The sequence below is a fragment of the Pan paniscus genome, chromosome 14 (assembly GCF_029289425.2).
Source record: "Pan paniscus chromosome 14, NHGRI_mPanPan1-v2.0_pri, whole genome shotgun sequence".
NCBI classification, from domain to species: domain Eukaryota; kingdom Metazoa; phylum Chordata; class Mammalia; order Primates; family Hominidae; genus Pan; species Pan paniscus.
In genome coordinates this window covers 52778218-52805241 of record NC_073263.2, presented here as the reverse complement: position 1 = coordinate 52805241, position 27024 = coordinate 52778218, and the positions used below count along the sequence as shown (strand labels likewise).

At 39.5% G+C, this 27024-nt stretch overlaps 2 protein-coding genes across 5 annotated transcripts in view; one reads left to right on the top strand and one right to left on the bottom strand.

The window, feature by feature from the left end:
- The window catches only part of INTS6 (integrator complex subunit 6), a 98573-nt gene extending 81508 nt beyond the window's left edge, over positions 1-17065 (top strand). For 2 of the 4 annotated variants that reach the window (XM_055096806.2, XM_014347433.4), the window contains 2 exons: positions 1460-1602; positions 12994-17065. In XM_055096806.2, coding sequence (XP_054952781.2) covers positions 1460-1553 — 94 coding nt within the window. In that variant the 3' untranslated portion in view covers positions 1554-1602; positions 12994-17065. Of the gene's footprint in view, positions 1-1459; positions 4650-12993 lie in introns of those variants that run through there. The other 2 variants (XM_063595774.1, XM_034936744.3) reach the window with 1 other exon arrangement.
- SERPINE3 (serpin family E member 3) lies at positions 5313-26509 on the bottom strand. The gene is given in 8 exon segments (XM_008962090.6): positions 5313-5373; positions 5375-5498; positions 5944-6030; positions 12190-12290; positions 19073-19271; positions 20248-20457; positions 22992-23225; positions 26122-26509. Coding segments are annotated over 8 exon segments (1272 nt in total). The 5' UTR covers positions 26378-26509.
- Positions 26510-27024: the final 515 nt, after the last annotated feature.

Below are 27024 nucleotides of genomic sequence, written 5' to 3'. Positions count from 1 at the left end.
TCAAGCAACCACAGATTGAAAGTATTTGGAGGCGGGGAAATGGATGGTTGTATCTGTATTGAATATGTACAGGCTTTTTTTTTCTTGTCATTTTCTAAATCAGTCTAATTCATATCGTATTTACACTGTATTATAAATAATGTAGAGATTATTTAGAGCATATGGGAGAATGTACATAGGTTACATGCAAATATTGGGCCATTTTATACAAGGGACTTGAGCATTCGTGGATTTTAGTGTTCATAGGGAGGCCTAGAATAAATCCCCCATGGATACCGAGGGATCACTGTGTAAAGAAGGTGGATAAAGGTTATAAATGGTAATTAAGAAGTGCAATTAACTGGAAAACATAGTTGTATGAGTTTAAAAACATTTTTTATTTTCCCTTCAAGATTTTGGGGATTTTAGTATTATAAGAAAACTTGGGGCTTATCACATCCCACCTTCTAAATGTAAACACACTTATACTTTGTCCCCCTGTCTCTTCTATGCTACACATGAAGATTTTAGATAAAGTTGGTTTTTTGTTTCTGGTTTTCTTTTCTTTTTGTACTTTTGGAGTGGCTAGAGCATAAGCCAGTTTGCAGGATCAAGATAAGGCTATAACTTTTCATGTAATTTTGAGTATTTAACCTATTATGCTCTTTATGGTAACATTCTGTCAGCTAAAACCTCATTAGGAATTTATATCCCCGGTATCTATACTTCACTTCTGCCACCTTTTAGAGAGTTGTGTAGTATTATTGTGGCTATTTATATTAGCTTCTAAGTAGCAAGGAAGTAGGAATAAAATGTCCAGTGTCTTGGGATATTCTTAAAACCATCAGCAGTTACGTATACAGATGCAATTTTAGTCTGTCCATATTTGTTACTGAAAATCTTTAAAAGTTGTTACTTGAACTTTAACTGCTTGCTATACTCTGTATTATAGATGTCTATCCTTGATTTGCTAGCTCTCAAATTGTAATAGAATACCATGGTTTTTAAATGCTGCTGACCAATTTTCATTTCTTCTTCCATTTTGTGGGAGATTATATTCATACTTTGTTCACATTCCTTTCAATATTCAGCTTACAAAGAGCATGAGAAGAAGCTATTGAAGTATTTGCTTGGGGAGCCCAAATTTCACTAGAGTGTTTGCAGCCCTTGAATATATTTTGAATATATTAGTTTTTTGTTTTTTTGTTTGTTTTTTCCTTTTTCTTTTCGGTTGTGGAAGGAACAACCTCTTTCCCATTGTTTAGCCCTAGAGTGTTTTAGGGACAAACTATAATACTGTACTAGGATAATAATTTGCTAATCTTTCAACATATTTTATATTGTCACAGTATTGATTTTTCTATTTTCATTTCACTTTGAAAAATCTTCCCAAAATTTTCTCTCCTTTCTTAAAAAAATTATACTGATATATACTATTCATTAAAAAGTAATTGAGAGTACTATTTATTTTTTCATACAGGTTTAAAAAACGAATGCTAATAGAACAACTGGAGAACTTCTTGGATGAAATTCATCGAAGAGCCAATCAGATCAACCATATTAACAGCAATTAAAAGAAAATAGAATGTGGCCACTTATTTCACTATCTTCTTCAAATACAAAGTAAATACAAGACTGTTGTGATCTTGCATTCATTTTCTGACATGCATTGTTGGCTATTTGAAATACTAAAAGCAAATCTACAGATCCTTTTTCCATCATTTTACAGTGACCTTTTCTTCATTTTGGTTTATTTTTGTAATGTGAAAAGTATCACTCTAAAAAACATTTTTAATTTAACAAACTAAAAATATTCCTCCAAATCTCTTGCTTGTCATTGACTCTTGCGTGTCAATTTCCCTCAGGTTCTATTTTCTTAAACCAACCTTTAAAATTGTCACCTCTGTTAAGGTTGAACTTTGCCAAAAAAAAAAGAAGTTACTTTGTAATTTTTGGGGAAAAAAGCACATACATTAAAACTAGGTAATGTTTTGTATATACAGTTATTTTGGATATATTATTGTAAGTTGTACAAATGTATTTTGAAGAATATTTAAGAAAAGCACTTTTGTTATTCCATCAATAAATGCTCTATTTTACTCTTGTGTGGTTTAGGAAATAATCACATTTAAAGTAATCATTTAAAAACATCCTAAGATAATGGAATTTTAAAGGCCTTGCTTTTTAGCATTGGAAAAATACACCACTTGAAGTTCATGTTTGTTAAGCCTAACTGTAATTACATGTTACATAATCTGCATTGCCTTTTTACTATATGTTCGTAGTTTTTGTTGGCCATGCCAACATACTCCCATTTCTGCCTAGATTATGGGAATGACTTTGTATGGGGCAGATAGACAGATACTTTAAAAGCTATTTTAAAAGCAGACAACTTTGGATATTATTGGTTTCCTTACTTCAACACCTTTTCCTTTATCACTAGGATTGTGGATGGCACGAAGCTGAAGCTGTTAGGGAGTGGTAGGTTTGGAGTACAGTACATGCTCTGAAATATCTAGCCTTTAGCAGCTTCATGCCATGCTTGCAAAAGCCCACAACAAATTGGAGGCCTCTTTGTTCTGCTCTGCTGTTCTCACACTTAAACTCTGTTTTATTTATAAGCTAAATGGAAAGGAAACACCTTTAAGATGACTTTGCTCATTTTGCATCCCCCCTGAGTTTCACAGGATAAGGAAAACCACGCTATTCATTCTCCACCCTCAATTCAACATGGCCTAGAGTATCCGTACTGAGGAAGCAATCTTATGGCCTGACTCACTCACCATTCATGATCACTGCTGTGCCTTTTAGTGGTTTGGGGGGTAAGCAGTAGAAAAGAAGGTCAAAATAGATTTGGATTAAGAGTAGGCAAAATAAACTTATAAAATTTAAAAATTGAAGTATTTTTAGGTTTATAATATTGAAAATCACATACCCTTAGCTTTTTACACTTTATCAGACTTTTTTTAAATTTCAAGGGTATAGCAAAATGAAATTATAACTTTATGAAGAAAAGCATTGATGAAAGTGGAGAACATGCATTTAGTCTAGGGGATTTGAAACTCTCCCAATACTGAAGACAAACCCTGTCAAGAAAAAGAAGAATTTAATATTATATAGTATTTTCATATGCAGTTCTTTAAGCTTTGTTTACTTCTATACAAATACTTTTAAGTAATGCAAGATAACATTTAATAGATGGAATTGTTAAGGTAATTGCCTGTAGTCACATTGCTAAATTCATTGAGAGTTACACAAAATCCAGAATATATTGTCTGTCCCTAAATTATATATATTTAGATTCTGGAATTACTAGGAGGGATTAGAAGTCATTCAGATAAAAATTCATACTTAACAAGAGTATCTAGGAAAGAGATTCAGCCCATCCCAATATTGAGCAGCTTTCCTTATCAGAAAGTTTTATTTCCTATTTCACAGATTGCTCATGACCTTTAATACATTTTTCTGAATGAACCCTGGAGGGAGGTGAGAAGTAGCAGTTTTGTTCATCTCTTCTTTTTGTCCTTTATCTCTCTGCCACTGTTCTCACCTCATCCTAAAACCTGGTCAGGAGGGTTTGAAACCTATCAGAACTAAAGGTTAATATCTCATCTCCCTCAGGCTTTTTTCATTTAAAAAAAAATATGGGTATATTAAATTAGAATACTTGTTGTAGAATTATTGTCAAAGGGGAAGGGAAATACATCTAGGGGAAACATCATGTCTTTTAGGCCCTTTATGTCACTGAATGACTTAAGGCTCGACAAATGATATTCTTGGAAAGTTTAATCTTGAGGTTTTCAAATCTTTTTTTTTTTTAACGTCTCCCGTGTTTCTCATTTGCTGATTGATTCATTAGTTGCTCTTAGTAAGATTTGTCAGTTGGAAATAATGAAGGCTGAGACTCATTTCTAAACTCTTCCATAACCATCACCAGAAGAGCAGCCACTGTGTTGTGTGATGTAGGCTAATGCCTCCCAGATAGAGGTAAATAAAGTCACAAGGACTATTAGAATTCCAGTGGATTGTGGAACTGGTTTTGGATTATCCTTATATTTTCATTCTGATTACTGAGGCAGTTCTGAAAACTCCTACCATTGAAATAGTGGTGTGTCTTTTCCTTGTTTAAGGATTTTACATCATTTTTATGCACTTGAATTCCAAAATCAGAATCTCTTTTTTACCTATCAACCTTTATTGGCTATTGGCTTTTGGCAATGACCTTTCTGTTCAAATGTAGTCCTGTCTCTTTGTTTCCTTAGGGAGTAGAACCTGTCCTTTTTCTCATCTTTCATTTTTTTGACGTGTCCTTTCTAAGAGAAGGCTCTCTGCCGCCTGTTCTGGGTGATAAGTGATATTTTCATCTAATCGTTATGTGGTTGGGATGATCATGGTGAAATACTAGGAAGACATACTCTGTTGATGGACTTTTTCTCTCCAAATAATCCCAAATAGATTATTTTCTAGTGAATGGTTTATATCTTTCTCGTCACAAAAATGTTCCTTTGATTTCTAGCACAAGGTACAGCAGGATGCAAATGATTCTCAGATAAAATGATGTTGACAGTATTTCCTTAACAATTTATGTAAAACTATGCATAATTTTCATTCTAACTTTTGACATTTTTCTCCATAAATAAAAGTAATGCCTGATGTTTAGTTAAAGTAGATCCACCTTTGCTTGATTTTATTAGTCTTGTTCTATCCTATTTCTTTTTAATACACTGTTTAGACTTGCCAACAACTCTTAACTGAGAATCTCTTTTCCTTCCTAGGCTAAGTAATTGTGAGTGGGGGAGGAAGAACATTAAGAGAAATAATCTAAAGACTTTGTTCAGTATTGTCGAAGCCTAAGAATATTTGTGTGTCCTTCTGATGTACTGAGGCTTTGCCGGTACCACACCATCTTTGGATTACCATAAGGTTATGTAGTAGGACTTAAAAGTACTAGGGCAAACATTTGATTTTTGAGAAAGATCAGCAGAACAGTATAGAAATCCAGGTGCATTCATTAGAATACTAGGATCACAAGAGGACTACTCTGGTGTACTCTAGTGACCTGAAAAAACTCTAAAATGATAAGAAAGCTAGGGGACAAAGGGAAAAAAGGGCAAGATTTATAATTTATTTTACTTTCATGATTTTTCCAAGTGTCTTCAGAAGTAGAAACCTATAGCATTAAAAAAAAAAAAAAAATCTACATTAACTATATATGAGCTGAGAGAATGAGAACGTAAAAAACATGGAGGATAAGTTTCCTTTGTACTTATGAAGTCCCCTTTCTTAGGATACAAGACAGCAACTGGGAAGCTTCTGAAGCACCATAAAAACAGCTAGAAAGAATGCTTATTTTTGAGGGGATAGTGGACAAATGAGCCCTTGTTGCTAGAGAGACTGATAAATTATCTGAATCCTGTCAAAAAATACTGTAATACCTGTGTTAGGTTCTCTCAGGAAATAGATGAATGGCCGATCTGCTTTAAAAATAGGAATCCGAGACCTTTTCAATAACAACAGAGCTGCAGGAAAGAAAGAAAAATTCCATTGCATTTTCTGTGCATTTTAAAGAAAATAACTATTGGTTATGAAGTAAGTTAATTTTTTAAGAAATCAAAGCATCCTAATGGCATTTGATTGTTTACTGTTGTGATGGGGGTGCAGATGGGAAAATTAAAGAGAAAAGATGCCATTTAGCCAATCCTGTCTCCTGTTTTCAACACATTCCATGGAATAAATTCCTTACTGAAGGTAACTTTCAGAATTATTTTTATGGGATGGATATCTCTTCTTCCCCGTCATTTTTCAAAAACTTTTTGTTTTCTTTAGTGTTCCTTTTTAAAAAATGCTATACCACACCTGAACTTGGGGGTTATGGAAAGATTCAGAAGTGTGAAGATTCAACTAGGTAAATTTCAGAAAGGTAGATATGGGTAAGCAGTGTGACTGGGTATTCTCTGAACATACCTGTGGCTCCAGATGCCTTGGTGCCTTCCTCCAAAACTTCAATCTTGGCCTTGTGGATTGCTTCAGAAACATAAAAGCCATCTTGGCCTAACCACAGAAAATGATAAAAATGTGAGTTGCTCATTAACATTTTTCTAACACATTTAGAACACATTCTTTAAAAATGTACTTACAAAATTTATAGTATCCAATGCTGCTTACTGTGTAGCTAGGGAAAGAGTGGAAAATTCTGTTTTTGTTTTTACTGGAGGCTCAGGTAGCTGTTTGGAAAATTCTTAAGACTCAATATGTTACCAAACTTTAATTTGTTATATATATTTAATTTGTTAAAATATGTAATCGCTCCCAAAATAATATTCAGAGCACTGCCCCATTTTTTCAGTGGTTCATTTTCAGAAATGATTTCTAGTTAAAACTACAATCCCTCCTTCAGCCAGTATTTCCTAAACTTCAGTGATCATAGGGTATGTGTTAAAATGCAGATTCTGTAGCCCGGGAATCATTTTCACCAAGCTTCAGAGATCATTTCCCTTGAATGCCTTTTTGGACTGCACTTTAGGAGCCACTTTTAAATGACAAAGTCACAGGTTTTTATTACAGGCTTTATTGAGGCACAATTCAGAGTAATATGAATGTGTCTAGTGTTGCATGACTGTATTCTGTATACTTAGGTCTATCAGTTATGCAATTAATTTGCCTCATGGGCTAGAATCTACAAAGCAAATGAGAGGTTAGTATAAATGTTCTATGTGCTAACAGTTTCACAGATTATAAGTTTAGCAAATAGGACTAAGTGATAATTTAGAGGAATTGGCTGATTTTTGTAAGCTAATCATTAACCATTTTTAAACAGCTCCAAAGATGAAAGGATACTTGATGACACAGTAAAAAAGATTTAGAACCAGAAGAAACTTAGGAAATCATTCAGTCCAATCCTTTCATTTTAGAGTGAGCTGTGAACTCACCTGAGATCACACATTTGAAAAGCAGAGTTGAGAATATTCTGATTGAAAGCCCACTCCCATCCCACCCCTCCCCTCCACTCAAACACTGCCGCCTTTCAGAAAGTGTATGCTAGTCAACTCCAACATGCCACTGGGAGGTATCTGTGGCATGAATGTTAAAATGATCAATTTGATGAACACATATTGTGTGAGGGAGCTTTGTTTCATCTTAGACTAACGCTTAAATTGGTTTGTGTTTGTCACGCACATACAGGAGATAGCCCATGAATGCCATGAGAGAATAAAACCAGACCAAAATAAAGAATATGCGGCATTCCATCCATCTTGTAAGGTGTGCACAGGATGTTGGGAGTTGGCTATATTCACTGTAAGGAACAGTTATTTTCCAGCATCAGTGAAGGGGACAGGAAGGGCCAGAGGAAGTAAAAATCAATAGAAACATTCACTAGTGTCACTTGTCCTAAAATCAGCAAAGAATTTGATTTATTTTAGCAGTTGGTCTTTTTCTGTAGGGTCTTTAAGAAACAAATTTCACTATCAATAATTAGCCCCTCTTACTAGCTAATTAAGCAAACTGAAATGCAGTGCCAAAGTTACAAAGAGCTTTAGGGTTAAAGAATGGTTATTTGACAGTCATGAGAGGCTTTTACTAATCTCCATGACTTCATTACTATATAGGAATGGTGTCTGAACATTTTAAATGAATGTTGGTGAAATAAGCAGAGATTCACTATGAAACCCCTTATCAGCTAAAATACAGTAAATGTGTCTGTATTAGTCTGGGCACCTTGGCAGTGTGAGAAATGAGACCAGTTGATGTGGATGAGTCTGGTTAGATGGGCCAGGCTATTTCAGTATTTTGAAACTGCAACTGAAGAGTTTCATTTAAACAGTTTCTCTCCATCAGACTATAGGAGTGGTCCAATAATTGACATTTATATGTTTGCACAGCCATAAACCAAGGTCCATAGCCTATGTCATGCCCCAGCATCAGCATTTTAAATTTTATCTCTGTTAAGAGTTGACATTTCAAAAGACCAACATATGCGATAAAAATGAGAATTTGGGAGTCATCTATGGTTTTGCATTTTTCCTCCTGCTTGATCTTGTATTACAGATTCCTATTATTTTTTATTGAGTAGCTATTGAAATATTACAGAACTAATGAAATGAACCTAGAAGTCAAGCACAAAGGGATTCTCCTGGTCTTTTTCTACTCCCCTGAAGTGTTGACAGCTGCTTAGTGCCATTGAGGGACATACGCCCTATTTTCCCAAAAGTTGTTCTCAAGATTGTTTATAGGTGGCATTCTGTAAAAGGGTTCCATGATTAATTATATGTGGGAGATGCTAAACAGTTTTGCACTTTTGTTTTCAGTAGGGGACTTCTTAAAGCTGCTAATCTGCTAACTTTTATAGTGAATCTCTATAGGACAATTATAATACATAGCGTTTAACCATAGAACCACCCACACCATTCTCTGTCCCAGATTTACAGGATTAGCATTTTGGGAACATACTTTGGGAAACTGTAGCCCACCATAAACCCGCTTGCTCCTACAATACAACATTCTATATACAAAGCAAAGGGGTGATACTCTTCCTACCCTCCCTCCTGGCATACTCTCCACTCTTCTTCCATAACATCTTCTATGGGTTTTTACCTTCCTTTTTAGACTATTAGCTCCTAGAAGCATAAATGATGTCTTAATCATTTTAAATATTTCTTTGCCCAACTTACATTAAAAATACTTGGTACATTAATGTGTTTAGTAAATGCTGGATGAATTAATAATAGACACCCCTTACCACTATACGAATGGCCTTAATGTTCTTTAACCTTGTTAAACTTGTAAGGAAATGCTGATTGGTGTTTGTAGAACCATAAAGGCGTGGCATAGAATGGGTCATCTGCAAGTCTCAGCCAAATGATTGTTTCAGTGCTTTGTTGGTGGACACCATTATTCTTTGTGTATGGCTGGTCATACTCAAAAGGTTAAAAGTCTTCAAAACATGATGTTGTATAAACATTGTGTCCCAACATTTCATCCTCAGCTTCTCATAAATCAGGATAAACATATCATTTGCTGTTTCTTTTGTCTTTACAATTATTTGCTGTAGGCAGTGTTAGTGGCTTTTAAAATGTTATTGCCAGAACTTGCTTCTAGTTTATCTTTTTCATCTTGTCACTTAGTTGCTAACACTAAGTGTTAGGGAGAGGGGGGGAGAGAGAGAAACACATAGCACCCGGCCCAGGAGAGAGAGAGAGAGAGAGAGAGAGTGCTAAGAAGAATCTGAAATGGCCTTTGAAATTAGGCTATGGTTAGTTGCTTTCTCCATTCGTCTCCTCTAGCCCACTCCGCACCTCTTTCTATTGCAATTCTGACCAGACATCTGGTGTGGCATAAGTTAACTTACATAACTTCCATACTCAACCAAACAACTCTGGTTTGTTCATTTAAGTCATAGTAACAGAGAACTTGTACTTCTTACCGAGCAGAGATTGGAAACTACCTACTTATAAAAGCCAAGAACAAGACAGTTTCTTCAGAGTTTCGAGTTTGTGCACAAGGAGTATTTTGTGGACTAGGAGGCATGGGTCTATATCAAAGCCTGCTGATCCTAAAGCCAGTGGGATTGCTTAAGAAGAGTATCTTTAGCTGGCATCTTCAGTGTGAGTGAAACTGGAATTACTCTTAAAAGCTGCATAACATCTAGTATCAAGGAGACTGGGGGGAACTACACTCTGGTTTCAGTTGGGCCTTGAGATAATATTGAATGAGTCCTTAAGGCAGCAAAAAAAATATTTGATGCCAAGAAGGAAGAGATAAGTGACTTGTAAATGGGGAAAGAGAATTTGAGTAAAATGATTCTGGGCTTTGGGACCGAAAGGCCAAATGTTTGCTGTGGTGGTTGGAGTTCCATCAATAGTACAAAACTGCTTGGTAATCCCTCGTAAACTGGAAGAAGAGAGGAGAGGCCAGCATTTTCTGATCACTTACTCTCTGGCAAGGTCTCTGCTGATGTCATACTATAAGTAAATGATTTTGTTTCTACAATTAAGATGTGTGGTGAGTGGTAGTTACCCCATTTTAGGAATGAGGAAACTATTTGTTGGAGAGATTTGGTGGCCCTGTCTCTAGAATATTAAGTTGAAAGCCCATTTGGGCAGAGAAGTGGTTAGTCTCTTGATTATGTTTAAAGAAGGACATTAAGAAGCAATAATTTGGTTGGCAATCTTTTTCTATAAAGGGCCGGTTATTAAATATTTTAGCCACTGCAGGCCATATGGTGTCTGTCTCAACTACTCAATTTTGCTGCTGTAGCAGGAAAGCAGCCATAGATGATTTATGAATGAATGAGAGTGGCTATGTTTTAATTAAACTTTACAAAAGCAGGTGGTAGGCCATTGTTTGCTGACCCCTGCTTTAGAGGAACAAAACTTCATGAGAGAAAATTAACAGACTGGCATGTTTTGTCAGTAGGAAATGTGAATGCAAGCTTCATACTTGGCACATGATAATAGCTTCATAATTATTAAATAAGCCAGATCTGCCTGCCTACCTTTCTGCTGGTTTGAGCAAATATAAGTAGATTTGAATAGCGTTAAAAAAAAAAAAGAGGTTTCGTATCAAAAAATGTACTTTTAAAACTAGGTTATTTATTAGATCTTGCCAGAGGAGTTTGTGGACCTTGGAAGCCTTTACCAATAGGGGAGCTACATGATGTGTGTTAAGATCAGTCCTGTTTGAGGACACAGGGTTGATGGCACATTAGGATGTACTTTTAGGACATAAAAGGGAGAGCTTTAGGAGTTATGAAGGGACAGTCAGTAAGCCCTAGTGATTCACGGAATACAGTGATGTAGAAGAAAATACAGTGATGTAGAAGAAGATACAGTTTTTAACTCTGATCATCAAAATCACCAGCAACAACAGGGATGCCATGGCTGAGCTCTGGAGTTGCAAGAAGACACTGGTTAGATTTTGCACATTATCAAACAGAATTCTCTTAAGTTCTTCATCCCTTGCTCTTTCCTTGCCCTCCGATCTTTTCACTTCAGTATTCCTCCTTTGCCTGAAATGTCAGATTATGCCTGTGTCAGTAAGGAAAGTTTCTGTTTGAGTCATTTGACCAAGTCAACAGTATTTACTTGGTATCCAACTGTGTGCCAAGCATCATTGTGGACACAATGCCCAAACTTGACTATTGCTTTGCTATCTCTTTGCGTGTTCAGGCAATGAGTACAGAGCTGGTAGATTTTAAACTCTCTAGAATAGATTCTCACTCCTGTGTTTTATTTGATAAGTAACTGTCAATCTGGTCACATCTAAAGCCCAAACCAAGACTTCTCTTGTGGATCAAAATCTCAATTTTCCTGTGATTCCTTAAGAAGGAAGATTCTGAGCCAAGATTTAGAAAAGTCCACATTATGATGTTCTAGAATTCAAAATAGTGATTTTCAAGCCCTTCAGGTAAGGGAAATGTCAAGGCCAATGGAAATACCAGCTACAGTATCATCTTTGCACAGATAATTTACTATCCAGAGTAGAAACAAACCTGAGCCTTTGAGTTGGCAATAGTTTAGCCAATGGTGTCTTGAGAGGATTGTAGAACATAGGTTCTGGCATTCACTCCCTGTTTATATTTGATATAAATTTCCTATAATATCATAAGCAAACAGCACCTATTGATTGGTAGTAGCAATTCAACTTTGTGCAAAGAAATTCAATGTGGTTGGTGGAAAGGAGAACATTTTAAGGCAAGGTTGTAAGAGTATGGGTAATTTGAAAAAAGGAAATTGGACAGATGAGGGAAGGTTTCAAGACTAGCTTATTAGAGGACAGAGAAGGTATAGGGAAGGAGGGAGGAAAAGGGTGTAGAAACAAAGGGTGACTGAAGCTGATGGGACAGCAGGAGGTCATAATGAAGAATCTATTGCTGCAGCAATGCCTTGGGTACACTCCTAGTCATGAAGGTTAGAGGGAGGGTCTGTTTACTGTGTACTGTGGACATTGACCCCATGGTGAAGGTCGTCTCTGAAAACCATGATTAAGGCCTGAAGAAACATCCCTTCCTCACAAGATCTAACCCAAATTTGACTGTTATTAGAAGCAACACATTCTTATATAAAACAGAGCACCTTTCTTATTCTTTTACATAATGTTGACTCTGATTGTTTACCACTGAAGGCTCTGTGGAAATGAGAATCCCTTAATCAAAGTATGATAAAACTGCCCCAAATACAAGGCTAGAAAGTTTGGAAGAAGAACCGTTTTTACCTGAAATTCCTTTCAAGTTAGCTTTGAGTGGATCAAAAAGATCGGTGACTCCCCAAGAATTTAAAATGCTTTTTAAGTTGAATTGATTTTGGATCCTAAACCTAAAAGGCAAAAACAAACCATCAACTTTCAAAATTCTCACTCAATATACTTTCATACACACCACATGAAGTCCAAAGTCCCTAACTTGGAAGTCAGGCTGGCTCCACCAGATTTATTTCCAGCTTCATCTTCCATGGCGCCTTCCCATAAGCCCTAATCTGACCACACAGGGCTCTTCCCCACCTCTGTACTCTTGTTCCTGCTGTTCATTCTAAGTCTTCCCATTGACTTTGATTGTCTTTTAGTTATTATCCATTTTTCAGTTGTTACCTCCTCCTCTTTTCTTCAGCTATTTTGTGACCTTTGGTTCTTAAAGCCCCATTAATACCTTGTTCTGCTCTTATGATATATAGAACATTCTGCTTCCTATTAGTGTCATTTATGTTATTGTAAACTACCTGAGAAAAGTGGCTATCCCAATTCATTTTTTAAACACTTTTTTTTTTTTTTTGAGATGGGGTCTCCCTATGTTGCCCAGGCTGGACTCAAACTTCTGGCCTCAAGTGATCCATCTGCCTTAGCTTCCCGAGTAGCTGGGACTGCAGGTGTGCCCCACTGTGCCAGGCTCCAATTCATTTGTATTTCTTAATAAAAATTAATATTTAATGAGTGCTTACATTATGCTAGATACTATAAGAGCTTTATGTGGATTATCTCATTTCATCTTCATATAACTATGTTATTATTATCCTCATTTTACAGATGGGAAAATCAAGACTTAAAGAGTTTAAGAAACTTGCCCAAGATGACATAATGAGTATGTGATGGACCTCGATTCAAATCAAGCCTGTGTGTGTGCAGAGCCCATGCTCTAGTCACCTACATTTTGCTACCTCCCATCTCGTGTGGCATCTCACATATAGTAGGTGCAGAAAAGAGGCTGTTGACTAATTGCCTTATTGACAATTAATAGAGTATTTTATTTAATAGAGTGTTTATACTGGATAAAATATATTTTCATATTTGCTGTGTGCACTTTATGCCTTTGGAGCACAGTGGGAAAAGAATGGAACTTAAAGCCTTGGTTTTCCTAGTAAACCCTTTGAGCACAAAGAATCAGTACACCAATTTTATATTTCCCCAGGGACAAGGCATTTAAAAATTTACTGTTGAAGGATACTTTAAAAGGGCTGCTGATATTATTTTTCTTTGAAAATAAAAAAGATCAAAATGGAAATTAGATGGTCTTTTTCTATAAATAATACAGAACTTGCAGGAGAGTAAAAATATTGAACAAGACCATTTAATATCAAAGGTCTTCATTGCTATACAAGACAGTATGACTCATACTTTAAACAAAAGTATCATACTTTCTCATAAAGGTATGTTTTGAATCTTCAGAATAGTTTCCAAAAAAGAAATATACTTTCTCCAAGTATGCTGACATTTCTCCAAAAAAATTTTGGACTATCTCTTACGAAATTTTCTTAAGTACTGAAAACACATCCTTTTTGAAAACTCTAAATGCTGAAACAGTGGTTATGAGCATGGACTTGGGAATCCAATGCCTGAGTTTGAATCCTGGATCAAGTAACTACCTGCAAACTAGTTACTTTACCTCCGTGGGAAGTTACTTTACTTCTCTTTGTCACAGTCCTCACTTGTGAAATGACCATAATTGTAATGCGTGTTTGTAGGGTTGTAAAGATTAAATGAATGAATCCTTGTAAAGTGCTTGGAACAATCCCCAGCACAGCCCATGCACTTATTGTTACCATTGTGATTTTTAAATTATTTTTCAATTATGTTGAGAAAGAGTTAATTAAGGGCTATTTGAAACTAAATATGATTATGGTGGGTAATAAAACTGGATAATATCATTTTTCATAAACTAAAAACATCAGTAAAAGTGAGATATGACTATAAAAGATTAGAGTGATTGTCTTGTATGGCTATGAAGGCAGATCCAGCAGAAATGCTACAAAAATAACTTGAGTAAAAAAATACCCTTTACCAGTACCAGACAAGGATATTACAAGAAAGACAAATTACAGACCAATATACCTTATGAATATAGATGCAAAATCTTCAACAAAATAGTAGCAAATTGAATCCAATAACATATAAATCTCACCATGACAAAGTGGGATTTATCCCAGGAATGCAAAGTGGGTTCAACATATGAAAACCAATTAATATAATATACCATATTAATAGAATAAAGGACAAAGGCCACATCACCATCTCAATAGATGCAGAAAAAGCATTTGACAAAGTCCAACACCCTTTCATGACTAAAAACAAACATCAAACATACAACAAACTTTGGGTAGAAGGTAACTTCCTTAAATTGATGAAGGGCAGCTACAAAAACCCCACAGCTAATATCACACTTTACAGTAAAAGACTGAAAACTTTCCCCCTAAGATCAGGAACAAGACAAGAATGTCCACTCTGACCCCTTCTATTTCACATGGTACTGGAGGGTGAGTAGGACAATTACATGAGAAAAAGAAATAGAAGGCATCCAGGTTAGAAAGAAAGAAGTAAATCTATCTCTATTCACAGATGACTTGGTCTTATACATAGAAAACCCTAAAGAATCCACACACACAAAAAAACCTATCAGAGCTAATAAATGAGTTCAGTAAGGTACAGCATACAAGATTAAGATACAAAAATCAATTGTGTTTGTATACACTATAGAACAATCTGAAAATGAGTAAAAATTAAAAGGAGTAAAATACTTAGAATAAATTTAATAAAAGAAGTGCAAGACTTGCATAATGAAAACCACAAAACATTGTTGAAAGAAACAAAGAAAGACCTAAATGGAAGGAAAGATATTCTGAGTTCATGGCCCAGAACACTTAATATTGTTAGAAAGTAATACTCACCAAATTGATCTACAGATTCAACACAATCCCTGTCTAAATCCCTCCTGCATTTTGGGCAAAAATTGACAAGCTGATTCTAAAATTTATATGAAAATGCAAGGGGCCCAGAATAGCTAAAACAATCTTGAAAAAGAAGAAAGTTGAAGGACTCACACTATAGTAATGAAGACTGTGTGGTACTGGCAAATATACAAATATCTATGCCTATAGGATAGAATTGAAAGTCCAGAAATAAACTTAGACATTTATGGGCAATTGATTTTGACAAAGATGCCAAGAAAATTCAGTGGAGGAAAGAAAAATCATTTTAGTAAATGATATTGGGACAAAGGGATAGATACACACAAAAGAATGAAGTTGAATCCCTACCTCATACTATATACAATAATTAATTCAAAATGGATTAAAGACCTAAATGTAAGAGCTAAGCCTATAAAGTTCTTAGAAAAAAAAATACACCTAAATTTTTGTGACCCTAACTAGACAGTGGTGTCTATTCAATATAATATGGCATCAAAAGTGCAAGAAACAAAAGAAAACATAGATTAATTGAGCTTCATCCAAATTAACAACTTTTGTGCTTCAAAGGACACCATTGAGAATTGAAAAGAAAAACCACAGAATGACAAAGTATTTACAAATCATATGTCTGTTAAGGTACTAGTATCCAGAATAAAGAACTATTACAACTCAATAATAAAAAGACAACCAATTTAAATATGGGAAAAACCTCTGAAATAGACATTTCTACAAAAAAGACATTTCTCCAAGTACATGAAAAGATGCTCTACCTCATTAGTCATTAGGGAAATGCAAATGAAGTCCACAATGAAATACTACTTCACACCAACTAGAATGGCTAAAATAAAAAGATGGTCATTAACAAGTGTTGACAAGGATGTGGAGAAACTGGATTCCACACACATTACTGGTAGGAATGTAAAATGGTGCAGTGACTTGGAAAACAGTCTGATAGTTCTTCAAAATGTAAAATGTAGGGTTACCACATGACCTAGTAATTGCATTCTTAGGTGTATATCCAAGATAATTGAAAATATATATACACAAAAAAATGTGCACTTGATTGTTTCTGGTGGCCAAGAAGTTAAAATAAGCCAAAATGTGTCTAGGCACTCAAATATCTATAATTTGATGAATAGGTAAACAAAATGTACTATATCAATACAATGGAATATTATTCAGTCATAAAAAGGAAGATAGTATTGATTCATGCTACTATGAACCTTGAAAATATTATGCAAAGAAGCCAGACAAAAAAGGCCACATATTGTATAATTGTACAATATGTAATTGTATAATTTCACTTACATGAAATTCTCGAATAGGCAAATCTATTGAGAGCAAGCAGATCAGAGGTTGCTGGGAGGTAGGGAGGGGAGCTGGGAGTGACTGCTAATGGATATGGGGTTTCTTTTTGAGGTGATGAAAAGGTTCTGGAATTAGTAGTGATGGTTGCACAACTTTGTGAACATACTGAAAACCTCTGAATTGTGTACTTTAAAATGGTGAATTTTATAATATGTGAATTATATCTTGATTTTTTAAAAAAGAAACACTCCTAGAAAAGCATAAACCACACACCATGATAATCAGCAGCTCCTGGGAGGAAGGGCAAAACTCATTTTGAATATGTGGGATCTGGTGGATTTTAAGAAGATATATATTATATCTAATATCAAAACATGCTCATGCTCAGCCTTCTGTGTTGACCTAATAATCAAATGTTTTATTCATTACATACATATTTGGCATTATTAGTCTTTCTTGTGGGACATCATATGATTGTGGTTATAAACAACCCTTAACACATTCTTGGTTTTCTTGATTATTCCTTTAGTATGCTAAGCGTCCCTCATGAAGATTAACAGTCCCTATGCACTTTTTAATTTATTTATAAATAAAAGTTTACTTTGGAAGCTAGACACCATAATTCATCCAGAATCTACTAGTGCACTGCTTGGTGATGTCTAACCTGAAAGCACATCTCATAGTCACACAATTTTGCGTTGCTACCCACAGTGTGCAAAATTTTTTTGCTCTTGTTAAACGAAAAATGCCTGCTGACTGCAGAGCAAATCATACTAAAAGAAGAATGAGTGATTTGAGAGAATGAGAGGTAAATCCCTGCCTAAAAGCTGACTTTGTGTCTACCATGATCCAAAGTTTATACCTAAATCTAGACCTAAGAGAGTTTTTACTTTTTTTGTTTTGTTCCCCAAAGGATTTAAAGCTAGCTTAAAAACAAACAAAAAAAACTTGGTTAGTTTTACTTGTGAAATAACTTCATTTTCCTAAAAACCTCTATCCTCCTTGGACAGCAGTCTTGGTAGTCTTAAGGAGATTAAAAAAAAAAGTATCAGAATGAGGTTAAGTGCTAACTAATAGTTGTGTTACTAAGATTTCTGCCTTGCCTTGCCTTCCCTGCCTGCCAGTGTTTTTCAGGATCACTGCTTGAGGGTTTGAGACTCCTAAAAGCAGAATCAGGACGGTGGAGAGTTCTCAGTGGAGCTGGGAATTTCCCCGGGGTCTCTTCCAGGGAAGAACTGCTCGAGGATGAGTCCCACCATCTGTCTCTTAAACCCAAAAAGGTTGTGGCGAATTCCCGCACCAGCCTCCTTTTTCTCTCTACTTTTGACACGGAACGCTGCTCTTCCTTCCCTTGCTGAGTTTCTCTCAAATATAATAGGAAGATTAGGGTTGCTTCTGCTCCCTCCCTGAGAGATCTGTTGAAATATCCAGTATTTGGGTTTTGGTTTGGGGTCCAAATATTTAGTTTTGAGAGATACACTTTACCTTAGAGTTAAGTGCACCTTTTGCCCTGGGTTATGCCAGATCTCACTTTAGACCTTGGCCCTTAACTTACTGGGTCTCTCTTTGTATTTTTTCCTTCTAGTGCATAGATTTACTTTTAACTCCTCAAGGGAGTACTGCCAAGGACTTTGCCTTTGCCTACTGGAAGCCCAGGCAGTGGAGAGAGGCCAAGGCATCTAGTGGCTACTGGACAACATTCCTTGCTTAATACTGGTCAAAAAATGGTTATAAATTTACTCTGATTTCAAATACATCACAGAAGCTCATCATTTAAAGAAGCCCTAAGAGGAGTCTTTTCGTAAAGTTATGAGTTTTGCTAATAGATTTTGTTTTGAAAAAGCAACATAGAATGCCACCACTTCACTTTTTGATTTGTATTTGTACCTATTGGCTCTTCTTAAAGGAGAGTTCACCTCCATTTAGAAAGAATGAGAACCTTCTGCATAGAGACTTAAAGTGTCAAAATTTTATGCCTTAATTTGGCTTCTGATCAGAATTTTATCTGCACTTGCTCAATTACGTAAGTCATCTTATCTCTTTGGTTTTGGAAAAATGACAGTTGTATACTCTTAGGATGGGATAAGATTTGGGCAACGTTCCTACAAGGGAACCACGAGCATTTCCTTTCCAAAAACTGGTCCAGCCTAGGGCTGGATCAGGGGGTCATGGGGGGGACTCAATTACATAAGTCATCTTATCTCTTTGGTTTTGGGAAAATGACAGTTGTATACTCTTAGGATGGGATAAGATTTGGGCAACGTTCCTACAAGGGAACCACGAGCATTTCCTTTCCAAAAACTGGTCCAGCCTAGGGCTGGATCAGGGGGTCCTGGGGGGCTCCAGTCCAGCCCAGTGAAGGCAGAATATCTTGTCTTGGAAAGACTCTGGGAAGTTAGTTCATTTCAGTCTGTGCCGTGAGCTAGCCAGCAGTGGCTCTGAAATGAACTCAAACTCTAGGGTCACTTCCTCTTGGTCTAACTTCTGGGGATACATATTAAACAAGTCATCCCAGTGGCTAAGCACAGACCCTGGAGGCAGAACACCTGTGTGCAAATCCACGCTCTTCTGACTGCTGGCTGCACAGCACCTGTGAGGGGGACTCAGCTGCTCACCTGGGCAGGAACACATCCATCCTGGCTCTCCTCAGGCTGGTGGTCCAGAGGTGAATGGTGCTGGCTGTGAGGTGTGGCTCGATGTGGCTCAGGGGGGTGTCTTTGTCACGGGGCAGCACCAGGAACAGACTCACTGCACTTCCAAGGTAAGGAAGCTCCAGCACCCCCACCTGATGGCCTGCAGTGTCCTGGAACTGACCTGAGGGTACAGTGGATCAGAGGTCAGCTCTGTCCCAGGAGCCAGGAGAATGAACCAGTGTCAGACCCTGAGAGAGGCTGGCTCAGAGGACTGGAAACAATAAAACCGAGCATCCACCTCACCCTCAGGAGGCGGTTTCAGGCCAAAGACTGTTGGGCGATATGGTCATTTTATAAAAATCCTAGACCTAGAGTCTTTAAGATACCCTCACAGGACCAGAGTTAGAGGTTCTCTAGGACTGGGTATAGGGGGGGACGATGGCACGTGCAGAACCACATAGAGTAGTGCCCCCTTATCCTTGGCAGATATGTTCTAAGAACCCCAGTAGAGGCCTGAACCTGTGGATGGTAACGAGCCCTGCATATACTATGTTTTCTCGATCTGATGACTGAGATGGCTACTAAGTGACTAACGGGCATACTGTAGACAGCCTGGGGATGCTGGACAAAGGGATGGTTCATATCTCAGGTGGAACAGAGAAGGACGTCAGGAAATTTCACCACACTATTCAGAAGGGCGTGCAATTTAAAACTTGAGAGTTATTTGTGAAATTTTCCATTTAATATTTTCTGATGCGGATAACTGAAACCTCAAAAAAGCAAAATCATGGATAAGGGTACAGGGTACTACTGTACCCGATCTTAAAGGAGCAGCCATTCAATCCCGGCCTATTGTGCCTGCCAGGGTGGCAGTTTGGTCCAAACTCTACTAGTGCAGAAGGAAATGTCAGGCATGAAACTGAGTTTCTCTTCCACATCTGTGTCCTCACTGTCCTGTCAGAGCACACTGTCCCACACTCCTCTCTAAAGTCTCCGGGCACCTTAGTCTTTCCTTCCGCCATGCATGCCCAGTCCAGCAGATGGACCCTGCGGAAACACATCCCGATCCCTTAGGAGCAGGGACCTGGCGTCCTCTCTCCTGCCCTCAGGCCCAGGCTTCCTCTCCCTTTAGACAAACCAGCAGGGGCAGAGCTCACCGTAGTTGACCTCGGTCGTTTGGTGCATCATGGGGACCTGAAGGACGAGGCCATAGGCACAGGTGAAAGGCAGGATCTGTGTGTCTGTGGAGGAGAATCTCTTCCGCCAAGTGCCTTGGAAGGACATGGTGCTCACAAGCACAAGCTGAGCAAATGCTGCACTGACTTGCTCCCACGGCCAGCCACCAGGGCCCTCACTGGGGCCCCCACCTGCAAGCAGGAAAGCAAGGGGGCCATGGGTTAAATGTGCATTGAAACTGAACCGAACCCAGTGCGTGTGCGGACAAGGAGTGCAGAGTTAAAATGCGAAAATGCAGGTCTTTTTGCTTAAGGTGGTCTGTCTCTTCATCTTACAATATCTTTTTAGTCTACTTAAGAATATTTAATTCCCTGTCTCAGCTCCTTGTGCTGTCAGGGACCCAAGGCACCAGGAGCTGCTCTCGACTTTTGGGGACTGTTGAGCGATATCGTCATTTTATAAAAATCCTAGACCTGGAGTCTTTAAGATAACCTCACAGGGCCAGAGTCAGAGGCTCTGTAGGGCTGGGTATGGGGGCGACAATGACAACCCCTGCTGGGGGATGAGGGTGTGGAGAGGGAAATGGAAAGTGAGAACTCAGAAGTCCTGACACCTGGGTGACCAGTCAGGGGAGGTGGGGGCAGTGAGTCATCTCTGGAGTTGGGTTGGTAGAGTATTTATTAAAATCTGTTCATTGCAAATTGATATGTGTTTATAACCAGCTGTTGCTGAAGACCCTGCTTTTTATTCTTTTCTGAACAGGTTGGGATGCTGCTCCTGGTTCTGTTTGGGGCCATTTCCTAGGAATTATTAGACATTCCCTCCCCAGGCAGACCCTTGGAAGGAGTATGTGCTATGATGGGAGATCCTGCACATGGTCGCCCCCAGTCCCCACCCTGCCCCGCTGCTGAGCTGAATCTCTCACTGAGCCTTTGCTTAGAAAACAATATTCAAGGTATGGTCTTTGGAGGGCTGCAGTTAAAATTTCATGCAGTGTCAGAAAGAGGAGCTGGCAGACCACCCTTAAGGGGATAGTTTTTGTCCCAGCTGTTTATTTGTTTAATATGCACACACTTTGTGATAGGCTCTGTTCTAAGTGCTTTAGCAAATCCTCACCGACTCCTCCTAACAGTTCTATTGTTATTCCCTATTTCACAGGTGAGGGAACTGAGGCTCAGAGAAGTTGGGCAAGGTCACATACTTATGAGGGGTGAAGCCACCATCCACCCAGTTACCCAATGCAATGTGGATTGCATTGAAATAGAACCCTAGCAGCTCCATGGAAAGCTTGGATTTGAACCCAAGCAGCCTGGCTCTGGACTCTGTGCTCTGAGCAACTGAGCCAACTGCCCCTTTTTCTTAGAGGACAATCAGCCTGCACTGGGAGCTGCTTCTCTGGCCTTACGCCCTGGCAGCACAAGGATGTGAGCAGGGAATTAAACATATTTAAGTAAATTGAAAAGACATGGTAAAATAAAAGAGCATGAGAGAGAACTTTATCACAAAAGATGTTAATTTTTGCATTTAATTCTGCCATCCTTGTCCACACACTCACTGTTTTCCATTCAGTCATAGTATACATATCACTTCCTATTCTGCTTTTTTTTTTTTTTTTTTTTTGAGATGAAATCTCACTGTTGCCCAAGCTGGAGTGCAGTGACGCAGTCTCAGCTCACTGCAACCTCTGCCTCCCGGGTTCAAGCGATTCTCCTGCCTCAGCCTCCCCGAGTAGCTGGGATTACAGGCACATGCCACCATGCCTGGCTAATTTTTTGTATTTTTAGTAGGGACGGGGTTTCACCATGTTGGCCAGGCTAGTCTCAAACTCCTGACCTCGTGATCTGCCCGCCTTGGCATCCCAATCCTATTTTGCTTTTTAACCAACACTGGGTCTTGAATGTTCTCCACATTGCTGTGAAACTTTTGAAATGATCAAGGATGCTGGAGCCGGACCACCTGGGTTAGAATCCTGGCCTGTGGACCCTTGGGCAGGAGGCTGAGCCTTCTGTGCCTCAGTTTCTCCATTTATAGAATGGGGAGAGTAATAGCGCCTACCCCTTAGGATTATTGTGAGGGTGAACTGAGACAATCAACTGGGAGCAGTGCTAACTAAATAAACTAAACACTCAGTAAACGTTCATGATTTTAATTATCTTTCATAATAATTACAACTGTATAACATGCAGGTGCTGTGCTACACTGATTCACACCTCATTGCCGGGCAGCGAGGCTGTTTGTAAGTCTCTTTCTTCAATAACACTGAGCTAAACATCTTATTGTGTGTAACTTTTTCTTAAATTATTTCCTTAACCTAAATTCCCAGGAAACCAATTTTTTGGCTCCTGTTGCACTTTGCCATCACAGGTGGTTTATTATAAATGAGAGCAGAGCTCAGTCGGGGGACAGTTGCATGGGAGAAAGCCTGTGGGGTCCTCCGAGGTGGGAGGCTCTGAAGAGCACAATTCTGTGTTCTTGTGTGCTCTTGTGGCTCGTGTGTGTGTGTGTGCCCATGTGTATATTTGTGTGGGGGAGGGTCAGAGCAGGAAGAGAGGCAGAAAGGGACTCAGTGTCCCCTTGTCATTCAAGGGTAGGATCTCCTAAGAGGACAGACTTCTGCTGTAATTGAAGGTGGCCTGAGCACCATGGTCTCTGACAAGTGATGGCTGAGACTCTGTCTCTGCAGCCCTCTGCCTTAGCCTTGTTGAAATGTACAGTTTTCTTTTACCTGCAGTCTCTCTGGAGGCCCCTTCGCTAGTCTGGATGGTGGTGCTATTGGGCTCACCGAGGTTGGCTGGTTCCAGGCTGCTGTTAGCCCACCAGGAGACGTGCTCCACAAAGCAGGGGGACAGTGGCGTTCCCACTTGCACAAAAAGGCTGCAGGCCAGCTCCATCTCGGCGCCTTGGCTGGAGGTGGGTAGTGTGGCATAAACAGCATGCAAGAAATCTTTCACCCTTTTGTCTGTGAAAAACAAGTTGGGATAAGTTGACAATGGTGAGTGTGAGTAAGGAGTTAGCACAACCTCCAGCACACATTGCATTGAGATGGAACGCCAGCAACTCCACTCTTGCTCATAAGGTTCATCTACCATACAAAGCCAGTTTGAAAAAGTCATAGCTAATGTGCTCAGGAATCAGCCTGGATCCACCAATTAAAAGTTGGGAAGAAACCATGCTAGATCTGAAAGAAATCAAGCTGCAATGAAGTCAAATAGAAAAACACTACCAACATCCAGTAGATGAATAGAGGATATTCTTCCTTAATTTTCTGCTTTAGGAAGGTTGATGTGTGCTGGAGTAGAGATTCTAGGGCTGGGAAAACAGCAGGTCCAGGGTGCAGGGTGATGGGGTTTCAAACACATCAGGAGATTTATGTGCAATGTTACAGTGACAATGATGGGAGGTGGCCAGGATGTTGTGCTGTCAATATGTCTTGTACGGGGCTTTAAATCCATTCCCACAACTGCGTGTCATGAGCCTGAGTAACATTTGGATTCAGCCTTGTGTAGAACTACGCTTTCAATTTGAGAAATACAGAGGAAAAGTAAGAACTCCTCCCATCCCCCCTTTCCCTAAGACCCAGCAGACAGCTTGTGTTATTAATGTCAGTGAAAGGCTGCAAGAATGTCAAGGAAATAATAAGCATTTGAGGGAGTCGATAGCTTCCACCTTCGTGGATGGCAGCTGGACTTCTATTTATTTACTGTTTATACAGGAGATTGCTTCCTTCTTTCCATGATCAATAGTGGATTTTGTTTTCATGTTATTATTCACAAGCTGCAGCTTCTGTCCTCCCCCAGGCATCCCATAGCTGGAACGAGGGCTCTTGCCCACTGGTGAGTCCAGACACAGTAGCGTACCCCAAGCTTCTCATTCCTGACACATGCAAGCTGAGTGTTTCCAGAAGTGAAGCCCCCTTGCTTAGGCTGCTTCTACTCCCTTTTAGGCACAGCCCTGCAGTTATCTACAAACCCTCCCTGTAAGACAAAATGCTGGGTATCTTTTCCTCCACTACCTGGCTCCGGCTGGTTTTCACTGGGATGAAACTCTCACTCACTTGGGGTCTGTCCCCTCTGACACCCTTCATGTTGCAGAAGCCAAGCCAGGAGGCAGCAGCAGACCCCCGAGTTTCCTGGCTAATGTTCTCTGGAGGCACGGGAACCCAGAATCCACCCTGGCCAGGGCCCCCAGCCAAACGAGGCTGCAGAGGACAATAGTAGGCAGACATCACTTGTCCACAATATGTTCACTACCGAAGCTGCTCCTGAGAATCCACAATTGCAAAAGACTGACTCAGAATCTGGATCTCATGAATCAGCCTAACTTAAGTGCTTGCATTTGAGTGTAGTAAGAAAAAAATGGATAAAAACATACTTATAATCAGATTTTACTCTATCGAGGAAGGTCACATGTACTTCTGAGATCACATTCCTAGGAATGTTGACTGTCTGCAGAGAAGAATTAAAACACTTCCCTTGTCCATAGTGTGGTGTGACCTGAGGAATGGTCACAGAACTCTCCTCTCCATCTTTCCACCCTCTCTGGGCCAGGGGACCCACATTCTTTTAGTCAGAAACATTAAAATAGTAGAGTAAGTTGGCTTGAAGTGAATTTTTGTGTGAAATCTTTTCTCTGCCCTAGCCTAGTTTGTCCATGCACATTTGCACACAGGAAGAACATTTTTAGACCTGCCAGAATATGCAATGACAGGGTAAAAAATGCCGGAGGTTGACTGTGTTCATAGACATTGTGCTAAACACTCAACACTCCTGATCACACTGAATGCTTTTGACAGTCCTGTGAATTGAGGGCTATTATTATCCCCATTTTATATATGAGCGAGCAGAGGCCCAGACAGATTAATAAAGGTGCTCAGTGTCACCCAGGTATAGGTGGTGGGGCTTTACTGCCCTGCCCACCCACAGGGTGAAGAATAGGTAGGCCGGGATGACCCTGCCTAGGACAGCTTCATTCCACTTTGAATGAACGTGAGGCCGCAGAGCTCATAGCCTCTTTTTTTTTTGTTTTGTTCTGTCTTTGCTGAATTCCTAGATCCTAGTCTAGGAAGAAAAATGTTAATGTGTGTGAGTATCTGTTTTAGCTGGAGCTGGTAGATTGGTTCTGAGGCCAGGCATTGAGCTGAGGCACTGAGCGTAAGCAGAGGGGAAGCTGACCCGGCATTCGAAAGACTCATGCTGCTGCCGGCAAAGCCGCTCTAAAATACATAATCCATAGAAATAAGCTGGCAGATCTGGCACTGGCTAGAAGTCACAGATTTATAAAAGCAGGTTGGTCAAAAGCATGGGCTCTTAAACCAGGCAGCCTGGGCTTGAGTCCCAACTCTGTCACTTATTGGCTCTGTGAACTTGAGCAAGTTGCTTCAACTCTCCATGCCTATTTGCTCATCTCTGAAATTGGGATGATAATAAAATTATCATCCTCAACAGAGCTGTTGTGACAATTAATTCAATTAATGTTTGTAAGTGCCTCCGCACTGCCTGGCACCTAGGAAGGCACTATGCTAGGGTGTGTCAAATGAAACTGAAACATTGCCATGAAACCTATTAGGTTAGAAGGGAACCTTAAAATTCAAGGGTCACCACCATCCCAAAGTCTGAATGCCTTCTGTCACAGACCTGTCCAGTGATCACTCTTCCCCATGTGCACACCATAGGGAGCTGAGCTCCCTATCTCCCAGGTAGCCTGAGCAGCAGGGTGAGCTGGAGAGAGTGAGTGTGAGTATGAGCAGCAGGGTAAGCTGGAGAGAGTGAGTGTGAGTGTGAGCAGGAGGGTGAGCTGGAGAGAGTGTGAGTGTGAACAGGAGGGTAAGTGAGTGTGCACGTGGGCAGGCCTCTTACCATGGACAGTGTACCCCAGGGCATCTGCCAGCTGCTGACCAGTGCTCCCTTCTGCTCCAAACTGCAGGATCTCCAGGGGGAGGGACACACCAGCAGGAGAGATGACAAAGTTCGTCTCATTTCTACACGCGGCCACACTCTGGTAGAGGCGAAGTGCAAACTCAGTCTTCAGCAATGTCATTCCTTCACGGAGGTGGCCATTTGCTCGGAGGCAGCAAGAGTGAAAGAGGAAGAGGGTGATCAGGAAAGGCGGCATGGAGGCTGGGAGGGTTCCTGCAATTCAGAGGGAAGAGATGCAGGGTAGGCTGGAAGCTGGTGATGAAAGAGAGCCATGTCCCACAGAGGACTGGGACCCCCAGCTCTGTTTTTAGGGGCTAGGGACGGCTGAGGGAGAGATGCATTGAGCTGTCTTGGTTACCTACCCTGAGGCCCAGCCGTCTGGGCTGCAGAGCTGCACCCTCTTGTTTCAGCATTAGAAATACTCACTGTGGTCCTTTGGCAGCCAAACTGTGGGTCTGAAGATCTGCTTCGGCCACTTACTGGATGTGTGACTTTAGCAAAGCCCTGGTCAGATCAGAAGCAAAGCATTATGTTGGGAAAAGAAATGTAAGAGGTAATCCTACTCATTGTTCTTGGTATTTAGTCAGCTTATAGCTGTGCTGTGTCTATCAGGAATAATAATAAATAATTATCTACTATGTTAAAAAGGACTTTGTACATTTGCAGTTAATCATCCCAACAATCTCACTAGTATCTGTTATTATATTTCATCTATAAAGAGGATGATTGAACCTTTGAGGCCCAGTGACTCATTTGTATGGGGAAAGAAACAGTGCTGTGACTCAAATCCTGGTCTTCTATGAGTGGTATATAAAATTTTGAGAATACCTATGTGAATTAAAA